The sequence below is a fragment of the Eutrigla gurnardus genome (assembly GCF_963514095.1).
Source record: "Eutrigla gurnardus genome assembly, chromosome: 17".
Classification (NCBI taxonomy): Eukaryota; Metazoa; Chordata; class Actinopteri; order Perciformes; family Triglidae; genus Eutrigla; species Eutrigla gurnardus.
Genome location: NC_139928.1, coordinates 21,497,753 through 21,509,750, shown reverse-complemented (window position 1 = coordinate 21,509,750; position 11,998 = coordinate 21,497,753). Strand labels below are relative to the sequence as shown.

The following is an 11,998-nucleotide window of genomic DNA, read 5'->3' as shown; positions in this document are numbered from 1 at the left end:
CCTTTCAGTCAGGACATTGTCTGCCCATTGATGATAAAACAACTGCCACAATGAAGCTAAGTTAGTGCCCTGCTAACAGGACTGCCCTGGTGACTGACTGACAGGCTGCAGGTTGTGTCTGTTTGTGTCGAGAGAGAGATGGATCTTATTTAGTGTGGTGTTTAATAAAAAGATTGAAATACAAACAATGTGGAAGATGTGAGGTTGGGTCTTCTCTTTTTTTCTTTTTTTTTTTACAAAAAAAAAAAAAATACTTTTACAGTAAAGTCCCAAAAAAAAGGTACTGTTGGGTTCCAGAAAAACAGGAAATGCGTTCAACTTCATGGGCTCATATTTTTCACTATATATGCTCTGTATAAAATACTGACTAACTAATGAATACCAATATAACGAGTGTCATCTGCTTCATTATTACAGAGGAGTTCAGGAGATGTAGGGTAGATAGCAATTATTAGGAGGATTTAATGGCACCATAAGCGTTCCTATCCACCATCCGGCCCAGAAGGTGGCGGTAATACAGCTCAAATCTGTTTGCCAATCGCATTTAAACAGTAGCAGAAGTAGTTCCAGAGGAACCGGATGTTTGTGATTTAGCAAGATGGCGCCTGGCGTTAGTAGAAACAGCGAGAAATAGAGTTCCTTCGTGGTGTTGAGAAAGTGTCTGTTAGCTTCACCAGTACTGACCCATCAGAGTCTCTGTATGTCTGGATAAACCTGTCTGGATGGACTTTGTACTCTTCACCTTTTATTCTGAATGTTTTAACTCTCAATCATCTCCCGGGAGCCTAGGAAGCTAAGCTAGTTAGCTTAGCATGCTAGCTGGAAACAGATTTTGACGGAGTTTGTGTGGAGTAAAAACGTCTCTCTCGTCGCGGGAAAATGAGTAAAGTCCAAGTGATGAGAGCTTTGGTGGAGCAGCGACTAAGTGCGGCTGTTGAAGAGATATTTGGGCTGTTTGAAAGAACGGTAGCAGAATACGAGGAGGAACTTTCTCGTTCTAAAGAGGAGAACGAGCGACAGCGGAAGCTACTGGACGCTGTTTCCATCCCTGAAGTCCGGTTACACAGAGCAGGTTGGTTCACTTTACTTCTCCTCTCACTGTTCACGGGCTCAACTTTGAAGATTTTTTTCTCCGTAGATAAATATTTTAAAAAGCTGTATATTTGACAGTTGAATGGTTTATGTATCTTATGGGTTATTAAACTTATCAAACGTGGGTTCTGCCATTTCATCAGTTTCGGAGGGGAAACACTAAATGCAATTTTTAAAAGAGAGTAGGTAATATCAGTTGATTTATAATTAATGTGGTGTGTTTCTCAAAATGCCCACTAGATGGTAGCATTACTGCAATAATGTTATACATTTGCATTAAGCTTTGTATAGTTAGAAACCCAGTCGTATTTTTGAATGGTCGTGCATCATTCCTTCGTTTTCCCCAGAGACGGGAGATCCGTATTTCTATTCTGAAAAAGAGCCTCTGATGATGTAAATACCATCATTTTCATCATCGGAGGCTGGTAGTCCTTTAAGCTATTGCTTTCAATGTAAACTTGTTAAGACCCCTGTTTTAATGGCCACGATTTATTGCAGCCAAAGGGTACTTTATAATGTGATGGTTGTGTGAATTTTATTTTACATTATGACTATTATGACTCTAAATTGCCCGTAGGTGTGAATGTGAGTGTGAATGGTTGTCTGTCTCTACATGTTGGCCCTGTGATAGACTGGCGACCTGTCCAGGGTGTACCCTGCCTTCGCCCAATGACAGCTGGGATCGGCTCCAGCCCCCCCGTGACCCTAAATACAGGATAAGCGGTAGAAAATGGATGGATGGATTATGACTATTATGCTAATAATTACATTTATTTCATTTGATTGATTAGAAATCACAGTTTTCCTTTTTTAAACACCACATTTGTGTTTGTAAATACATTCTATTATAATGCAGACTGGCTAACAAACAGCTGATCTAATGAAGGCAGAAAAAACAGTGTACTGGTGACTCATTGTTCAGCTTTTTTTTTACTAAAATGTCTCTGTAACGTTTTTGTGGGTGTGTGTTTACTGTTTTCCTGCAGACGTCCAGCAGCTGTTCATGAGTAAAGAAGAGGTTCCCTTAGAGCAGCAGGACTGGAGCTCCAGTCTGGACCAGGAGGACCCACACATTAAAGAAGAAGAGGAAGAACTCTGGACCAGTCAGCAAGGACAGGAGAATGGTGGCCTGGAGGAGGCTCATATCAAGTTCCCAATGACTCTTGTGAAGAGTGAAGAGGATGAGGATGGAGAGAAACCAAAGTCCTCAGGGCTGGTTTCAGCTGCAGCCAGAGACTCGACTGAACAGATGGAAACAGAAGCTGATGAAGAGGACTGTGGGGGACCAGAACCAGCCAGGAACTCAGATACACATTTACTACCAGATACTGGTGACAAGATTGGAGACTCTTCTGAACCTGAGACTGAACACAGTGATGGTTGGCGAGAGACCAGAGAACCTCGGTCAGGTTTAAAGGCTTTGAAGCATGAGGAAGTCCCTGACAGTGACTTTAATTGTGGTGCTGATGAGAAACCTTTCAGATGTTTTCTTTGTGGGAACACATTTGGCACTACTGGAAGTCTGAAGAGACACATGAGATATCATTCAGGAGAAAAACCATACAGCTGCTTAATGTGTGGTAAAGGCTTTGCGGAAAGTGGAAATCTGCAGAGACACATTAGATGTCATACAGGAGAAAAACCTTACAGCTGCTCAGTTTGTAAGAAGACCTTTACACTGAGTCAACATTTACGAATACACATGAGAACTCATACAGGAGAAAAACCTTTCAAATGTTCGGTTTGTGGTAAAGGTTTCACTGTAAACGGAGCTCTGAAGAGACACATGACAATTCATACAGGAGAAAAGCCTTTCAAATGTTCAGTTTGTGATGAAAGATTTGCACGTAACGCAGTTCTGAAGGTGCACATGGTGACTCATACAGGAATGAAGTCACTCTAGTTGTTCAGTTTGTAATAAAAGTTTTATACAAAAGATAAATTGACATGCCGCATGGTGCATCACAGCGGGAGGAAGCATTTAGTTGCACAGTTTGTTGTAAAGTTTACAACACAAGCACCTGTTAGTCTGAGTAACGTTACATCCTGGTACTAACACACAGGCATCCTCACTTAACACACTTTTAGTTGTGTGGAATTATAATTATGTATTTCCAAAGCCTGTGTGTCATTCATGGCACAATTCAAACTGGATGGAAATCCATGTTGCGAGCACCTCGGTACCTTTTTGCATTGCAGTGTTTGTTATGTGGATCATGCTGCAGTGTTTCTTTTTTTATTGGTTTCTTTGTGAATTGAACCATTTAAAATATTTCATGCATGTAGTTTACTGTTAATTGTTTTGACTGTGAATATAAAAGTTCTGTAGATGTTGTTACACTGAAAATCTGTGCAAAAGAAGGAAATAAACTGGTCTAAACAGTGTTTTGTTTCAAGAATATACAGATACAAATGTAAAGCATCGTTTGCATCACATCACTATTTTACCTCATTCATAAGTTCCACATCATGTATTGAGTTAACAGTTAACTTAGCTTGCATTAGCTTTAAAGAGTTGAGGGTGGTGGTCACGAAGATATGTGAGAAAATATGAAGCGTTGCCTCTTTTAGACTCTCAGACATAACACGTTGTATATTGCATCCAGGAGACTAACTGAGCTGGACGATATGTATTGTGGTAATCTACTGTGGCCAAGCCCTCCCACCATGGAAATAAACTGTGTTTAGTCACTTCCCTTTGGCTGGAGGCTGAGGTCTCTCAAGAATAAAATCTCACGCTACAAAAACTGTTCCAGGCCGACTGTGGTCAGTCTCACCAACAAGGCCCCTCTGACTTTGTGATCATTTTCACATCCCTGCACAACAGTGCACTTTAATATGGACACTTTGATAGCTTACATAATATGAGGTATTCGTCTAGATTTGTTTGTCATATTCTATGGTAAATTCTCAGATTTCTCATGTTGTAATTGTCTTTATACTGTTGTACTTTTGTTTTTATTATAATGCACAATCACCATGTCAAATTCCTTGTATGTGAAAACATACTTGGCAGGAAACACTTTCTGATTCTGTGTTCATCCAGAAGATCCTTCAGTATTTGGAATGAGATCTGCAATTTATGCCCTTCCACTTCTGCTGAAATGTGCATTTTCCCCTTGAATACAATTTATACACTTTCATTTGATCACCTAGTGATTTAGAGGAAGGAAATAACTACATTTTAATTCATATTATATACATTATTTATATAAACAAGTAAGAAATACTACCTGTATTGCTGGACAACCACTACAGAGAAATACGGGCCTGTAACAAGAATGTTTGCCACCTTTATTTTGAAGAAGTCGTACCGGAAGTTATTTACCGATGCTAACTTTAGCAATGCCGAGTGTGGTTGGAAATGTCTGCTACCTCCTCGTACTAAACCCTTTTAGTCCTGCTCTTTCCAACACGTTGGTCACCAGATAGAACCGGACTGAACCACTAGAACCCGCATGTATGGCTAAACGTATTTAAGTGGACTTAGCGCGAAGTATAAACTCAGACGTGTCTCTCTGTTAGCCACAAATGCTAAATAAAGTTAGCGTAGCTGCTAGCGTCAAATCGACGGAGACGGAACTCGGCCACACAGCGCTGCTATCCGATAGTGAATCGAATTGTAATTTTCGTGGACCCGCGATGTCCGGATAAACTTCGCTGAGTCGATTATAAATTGTTTAATTCATTTAAAAACGTCTGGATTATCTCCTGGTGGTCCTACGAGGCTAATGCTATTAGCATGCTAGCTGAAAGTAGACTCGACTTGGAAATTGCTCACGAACGCGTCATAATAACGATCTCTGAGATAATTGTGATACCTGATTTCCTGAGTTGGGGTCACCAGAAACTTCCAACATGGCGGAGAAGAGGACGAATTCACAAATGGACGGTACGTAATTATTTATTTTTAACAGTGCAAGTATTACCTATTCTTTGACACATTATTGTGTCGAGTTGTAGCATGTATCCGCTACTAAGACTGTCTCACTGCCATTCCTATAACATTGCAGGGGAAACACTGACTAATGATGAATGGATAAGTGTTGACATGAAATGATAAACTTCTTAGATGTTCCATTATTCTCCACAGACGTCCAGCAGCTGGTGGTGGGTGAAGAAGAGGTTCCCTTTGAGCAGCAGGACTGGAGCTCCAGTCTGGATCAGGAGGACCCAGACCCCCCACACATAAAGGAGGAGCAGGAGGAACTCTGGATCAGTCAGGAGGGAGAGCATCTTCAAGGCCTGGAGGAGGCTTATATCAAGTTCCCGTTGACTCTTGTCCTTGTGAAGAGTGAAGAAGATGAAGACGATGAAGAGAAACCTCAGTCCTCAGGGCTGGTTTCAGCTGCAGCCAGAGGCTCAACTGAACAGATGAAAACAGAAGCTGATGAAGAGGACTGTAGGGGACCAGAACCAGCCAGGAACTCAGATTCATATTTACAAACAGATACTGATGACAATGCTGGATACTTTTCTGAACCTGAGACTGATGACAGTGCTGATTGGCAGGCGACCAGAGAACCTCGGTCAGGTTTAAAGGCTTTGGAAAATGATGAAGTCCCTGGCAGTGATTTTAGATGTAGTGCTGCTGAGAAACCATTTGGATGCTCTGAGTGTGGGAAAACATTTGGCTCTAGTGGAAATCTAAAGAGACACGTGAGAACTCATACAGGAGAAAAACCTTACAGTTGCTCGGTTTGTACGAAATCTTTTGCACGAAGTGGAATTTTACAGACACACATGAGAACTCATACAGGAGAAAAACCTTTCAGTTGCTCTGTTTGTATGAAATCTTTTGCACGGAGTCAACATTTACAGGACCACATGAGAACGCATACGGGAGAAAAACCTTTCAGCTGCTCCATTTGTCAGAAATCTTTTGCACAGAGACAACATTTACAGCAACACATGAGAACTCATACAGGAGAGAAACCTTTCAGCTGCTCAGTGTGTCGTAAAGATTTCATTAAAAGGGCAAATCTGAAGCGACACATGAGAACCCATACCCCAGGAAAAAACTTTACAGCTGTTAAGTTTGTGACATTTACCGAGAGTCATTTTTGCACTAAAAGTGCATGAGCAGCCGTTATTCATTTATCCGCTAAAGTTGGGTAAAGGAGTTATTTTACTTCCTGTTTTCCGCTCAACATAATGTTAGTTTTATTTGCGTGGTGTCATCAGGTCAAAAGACATACATTTCTTTGTTTTTGGTCCTTAAAATGTCTTTGTCATGTAGTCCTCATGTAGAACCTGATGCTTTTGATGATGATGCTCACTACAGCGGCTCCGGGGTTCCAACCCCGACTTGCGAGCCCTTTCACTCTAACATTGAAAAGCTCCCATGTTATGTTGCTTTTCAACACCTTCACATAGGTCTCAGGGGTCCTCACAACATGTCTTTAAAGTGTGTTGCTCAAAAAACACTTAAATCCTGGATTTTAGCAAGCCTAAAAACAGGCTGTTTCTGTGTCTGGAGCTGTAAATGATTGAGCTGTCTGACCACGCCCCTCCCTGGAAGAGGATGTGGCCGATTGCTGCCAATATAATATTGTAAATATATAATTTTTAAACTTTATTATTCATAAATAATAAATAAAAAGAGGCCAGATTGTAATGACAAACTTTATTTTGTAATTTTCTTCCTCTAAATGAATCCATGATCAATTGAAAGTATATATGAATATATATAATATAATATATATCATATTATATACATATATTATAATAAAGATAAACAGACAACAGATATATTATTTTCATAGACAAAGCGTTCGATACTGTCAAACACAATATTTGATTTGATGTAATAGATGTTTTTGGATTTGGTCAATACTTTAAAAGATTCTTTAGCCATGGTTGGAATTGACATTAAAAAAAGGATTATTGGCTTCCAGTGTTTTTCATAAATTAAGTGATTAATTGTTTGATCTATGTCACTCTTTTTTTGGGTGATTTAGGGTGTTCCCATTGATCAGGAATCTTGTTAATGTGTGTCTGAAGTGAGGTCCCACCACTAGTCTGGAACAGGTCTGTAGCTTCAGTGGGTCCCGCCCCCTATAGGCGGGTTAAAAGCATGAGACAATAGTGTTGTCGTCTTACGCCCTCTAATGAAAGCACTACCGCCACCAGCTGAAATGCAGTGTGGATCAAATTACCTTAAAACAAACCAAACGAAATAAATAAATAAAAAAACAAATAAACAACTAATGATAATAATACTGGCTTGTAACGAAAACGTTGGTCACTTTTATTTTGAAGTCGTACCGGAAGCAATTCGCCAGGGTTCGAACAGTTTTATCATGGCTGCCATTTATTTACTTCCGGGTCGCTTCAGACTATTGGACCGCAGCCAGAGTTCCTTCGTGGTGTTGAGAAAGTGTCTGTTAGCTTCACCAGTACTGATCCATCAGAGTCTCTGTGTGTCTGGATAAACCTGTCTGGATGGACTTTGTACTCTTCACCTTTTATTCTGAAGGTTTTACCTCTGGATCATCTAATTAGCCGGTAGCCTATGAAGCTGAGCTAGTTAGCTTAGCATGCTAACTTGAAACAGAGTTTGTGTGGAGTAAAGAAAAGTTTCTCTCCTGTGAAAATGTGTAAAGTCGAAATGCTGAGAGCTTTGGTGGAGCAGCGACTAAGTGCGGCAGCTGAAGAGATATTTGGGCTGTTTGAAAGAACGGTAGCAGAATACGAGGAGGAACTTTCTCGTTCTAAAGAGGAGAACGAGCGAATACGGAAGCTACTGGACTCCAAACCTCAGCTTCAGTTAAACCGAGCAGGTTGGTTCACTTCACTTCTCCTCTCCCTGTTCACGGGCTCGACTTTAAGGGCTTCTGTGTCCTGACTACACGTAAAAGTCCTGCATTGATAACTGATATAGCTTCAGTTGAAGTATGTAAAGCCTAATCAAGAAAAGGTACTAAGTGTCACGGTATTGGTAAAGTATACTTGTTACCCGATACTGACAAATAACAAGAAAATGAAGAGGCATACATTTTAAACAAAGATTAGAACAATACAAACAACATCAGTAACAATGTAGAGTAACAGTAATTGTAGGGTGTGTGTATATATGTATGTATGTGTATGTGTGTGTGTGTGTGTGTGTGTGTGTGTGTGTTTCTATTTACTTGGGTAAAAACAAAAAAGACAACAATATTTTTAGGTTGTCTGCTGGGGGTTAAGACCACTAAATATTTAGGTAAGTCAGATACAAAAGATCAGTAAATGTTGATATCAATACTTTTGCAAATATATCTGATGCTAATGTTTAGCACTGATTAGTATCTGAGTATCTATTTTTTTTTTTTTTTTTTGACAAGCCTATGACTGAATTTCTGCTGGTGCATTGTATTTTTACAGTTTGTCTGTCTGTCGGTATGCTTGTTTGGTAACTGAGCACATGGAGTGTAAGAGGGGAGGATGGCAGTAAAACGTAGTGGTGACTGATTTTTAATTTGTTTTACTAAAATGCTCTAACATCTGTGTATGTGTGTTTCCTGTTTTCCTACAGACATCCAGCAGCTGGTGGTGAGTAAAGAAGAGGTTCCCTTTGAGCAGGAAGACTTCAGCTCCAGTCTGGACCAGGAGGACCCAGACCGCCCACACATTAAAGAGGAACAGGAGGAGCTATTGACCAGTCATAAGGAAGAGCAGCTTCAAGGGACCGAGGAGGTTGATATCAAGTTCCCATTGACTGTTGTCCCTGTGAAGAGTGAAGATAAGGACAACGATGAAGAGAAACCTCAGTCCTCAGGGCTGGTTTCAGCTGCAGCCAGAGGCTCAACTGAACAGATGGAAACAGAAGCTGATGAAGAGGACTGTGAACAAGCCGGGAACTCAGATTCACATTTACAACCAGATACTGATGACGAGATTGGAGACTCTTCTGAATCTGAGACTGAACTCAGTGATGGTTGCCAGGAGACCAGCGAACCTCAGTCTTGTTCAAAGGCTTTGACAAATGATGCCCCCGACAGTGAATTTAATTGTAGTACCGATGAAACCCCATTAAGTACAAGTCTGAAGGGCCACATAGGCTGTCATACAGGAGAAAAGCCTTTCAGCTGCTCAGTTTGTGGTAAAGCTTTTATTCAAAGTGGAGATCTGAAGAAACACATGAGAACTCACACAGGAGAAAAACCTTTCAGCTGCTCAGATTGTGACAAATCTTTTACACAGCGTCAAAGTTTACAGAGACACGTGAGAACTCATACAGGAGAAAAACCTTTCAACTGCTCGGTGTGTGGAAAAGATTTCACTGAAAAGGGAGGTCTGAAGAGACACATGAGAACTCACACAGGAGAAAAACCTTTCACCTGCTCAGTTTGTAAGAAATCTTTTGCACAGAGTCAACATTTACAGGACCACATGAGAAGTCATACAGGAGAAAAACCTTTCACCTGCTCAGTGTGTGGTAAAGGCTTCACTGTAAATGGAGTTCTGAAGAGACACATGAGAACTCATACAGAGAATCCATGTAGCTGCTCAATTTGTAAGCTGTTTAACTGAGACGTTTAACTTAAAGTGCTTGAGCAGCCTTTTTGTTTACCCTTTATTCGCTACAGTTGGGAAAGGAGTTCTTTTACTTTCTGCGTTCCCCTCAACATAAAGTTATGCTTTCTAACAGTTTGTCACAAAAGATTTGCCTGGCCTCATCAGGTCAAAAGACATTAATCGCTTAGTTTTTAATTCTTACAATGTGATGGAAATTCCCATTTCTGTTCCATAACAAAAAAAATTTTGACCTTGAAATTTGAAGAATTATGCTAAAGTGCCCCCAACATTAGAAAAAAGGCAAAATCATGTTTGTTTATATTTCTTTTTTTAATTGTATTGGGTATTAATGTTCATACACATTGGTGACTGGGATGGCGATTGATTGAAAACTGTTTAAAAATGAACTTTTACAAAAATGTTATTGAAGAAAAACTGCTATTGCTTTCCATTCAAATTTTCTTTTTCACATTTCTGTTTCTTAGCCTATAACAGTGCTTTTGTTTGCCAAGAAAATAATGTCGACACATATTCAGTAGCTTAAGCACTAAAAATATAAATAATAAAGCCCTACTTTGTTAAAGGCAGTCTAACATTTTAAGTAATTTATTATCTAAAATCAATATCTTCATTCATAAATAGTTCCTCATGAGTGTGTAATTACCTCTGCCAATGATATGATTCATCCTCATAAGCCATTTATTTCTTATTTGTATTCACATTGGATGGGTATGTCCCCAGGAGGCTTCCATGTTGTTCCGCCATTTTGAAAACTATAGCGATTTCATTCAGAGCGTGAATTAAAGTAGATCACATCATCCAGAGGCACATCCGGACATGCAGGGTGCAGCACAGGACCAGCTCTCCCCCGGGACGGAGAGCAACTTGTACCGACTTGGCGAACATCAAACATGGCAACATTAATCACTATCTTACTTGAGGAGTAAGTTTGGACTTGTTTGAAACCTCATCACCTGAAAGAATACTTGTGAAGTGGTATTGGATGACATGTTGTCGTAGCTTCTTGGTACATAACGGCTACCGTAGTTGCAACAAAGCGATGCACTAGAGAGCACTATTCGTTTAAATGCAAAATACAATTTCACCACTAGATGGGAGTAAATCCTATACCTGTCTCTTTAAGGAAAACAATATCACATTCAAAACGAATGTTGTTAACTGATTAAATGTATTCTTTTCCAAAAAAGAGGGAAATAACTAATATTTATAAAAATGTGTGAGTGATGACAAGTTGTTACTTCATAAAGAATATATTTGGGGTTTTAAGTTTAATTTAGCTTCCTTATTTTAGGATTTTAGTGAAGGGGGGTCATTTTTACCCTGAGGGCCCAGAGAGGAGTGAATTCATATCGGGACTAAATTAATAAATAAATAAAAAAACGCAATACTACAGTGGAGAATATGTTACAAAAGACAGAAATCCGAAATCATCTAATTAAATACGTACTATTTCGTTTAATTTGTTTGTTTCTATTGTATTTTCCTGCCGATCCACTGATGTACACTTCCACCCAGTAGGGGGCGGTAATACAACCGTTAAGATGGGTTGCCCACCGCTTTTAAACACCACAGAAAAAGAAAACGCGGCTGAACCGGATGTTTGTCTTTTAGCAATATGGCGTCTCACGTTAGTAGCCCCTATGTTGTGGTGAGAAAGTGTCTGTTAGCTTCACCAGTACTGATCCATCAGAGTCTCTGTGTGTCTGGATAAACCTGTCTGGATGGACTTTGTACTCTTCACCTTTTATTCTGAATGTTTTAACTCTGAATCATCGCCCGGGAGCCTACGAAGCTAAGCTAGTTAGCTTAGCATGCTAGCTGGAAACGGAGTTTGACGGAGTTTGTGTGGAGTAAAAACGTCTCTCTCGTCGCGGGAAAATGAGTAAAGTCCAAGTGATGAGAGCTTTGGTGGAGCAGCGACTAAGTGCGGCTGTTGAAGAGATATTTGGGCTGTTTGAAAGAACGGTAGCAGAATACGAGGAGGAACTTTCTCGTTCTAAAGAGGAGAACGAGCGACAGCGGAAGCTACTGGACGCTGTTTCCATCCCTGAAGTCCGGTTACACAGAGCAGGTTGGTTCACTTTACTTCTCCTCTCACTCAACTTTGACACCTCCTGTTTCCTGAATTCAAATTGAAAGACGTGATGCCAAAAACGGATTAATTTCTCACGGAATTTATACTGTGGAGTATTAGTGTTTCTGCAGTAAATCATCAGAATGCTTCTCCCACCAATGTTAACAAGTAAAATTACTGCATTTGACATGTAATTGGATTAAAGTATAATGTCCGATTTTACTGTACCTTTTCCTTGGGACGGAGCTAGAATGCTGCTCAGGGTCTTGCTGGCGATCACAATATTATCAGGGTATACAAGGGGATTTTTAA

The 11,998-nt window shown here is 40.1% G+C and overlaps 3 protein-coding genes across 3 annotated transcripts; all 3 read left to right on the top strand.

Moving 5' to 3' along the window:
- Positions 1-879: 879 nt before the first annotated feature.
- Positions 880-3,470, top strand: LOC311027498 (uncharacterized protein; the record flags this gene model as incomplete). The annotated part of the gene is made up of 2 exons (XM_084031520.1): positions 880-1,072; positions 2,079-3,470. The coding sequence occupies 2 exons, from the start codon at positions 880-882 to the stop codon at positions 2,993-2,995; spliced, it is 1,110 nt and encodes a 369-aa protein (XP_083887646.1). The 3' UTR covers positions 2,996-3,470.
- Positions 3,471-4,435: 965 nt separating this feature from the next.
- Positions 4,436-6,966, top strand: LOC311028192 (uncharacterized protein). The gene is made up of 2 exons (XM_084032545.1): positions 4,436-4,984; positions 5,186-6,966. The coding sequence occupies exons 1-2, from the start codon at positions 4,951-4,953 to the stop codon at positions 6,172-6,174; spliced, it is 1,023 nt and encodes a 340-aa protein (XP_083888671.1). The 5' UTR covers positions 4,436-4,950; the 3' UTR covers positions 6,175-6,966.
- Positions 6,967-7,438: 472 nt separating this feature from the next.
- LOC311028058 (uncharacterized protein) lies at positions 7,439-10,908 on the top strand. Its single transcript, XM_084032331.1, has 2 exons — positions 7,439-7,874; positions 8,609-10,908. Exons 1-2 carry the CDS (start codon positions 7,688-7,690, stop codon positions 9,604-9,606), a joined length of 1,185 nt encoding a protein of 394 aa, XP_083888457.1. The 5' UTR covers positions 7,439-7,687; the 3' UTR covers positions 9,607-10,908.
- Positions 10,909-11,998: the final 1,090 nt, after the last annotated feature.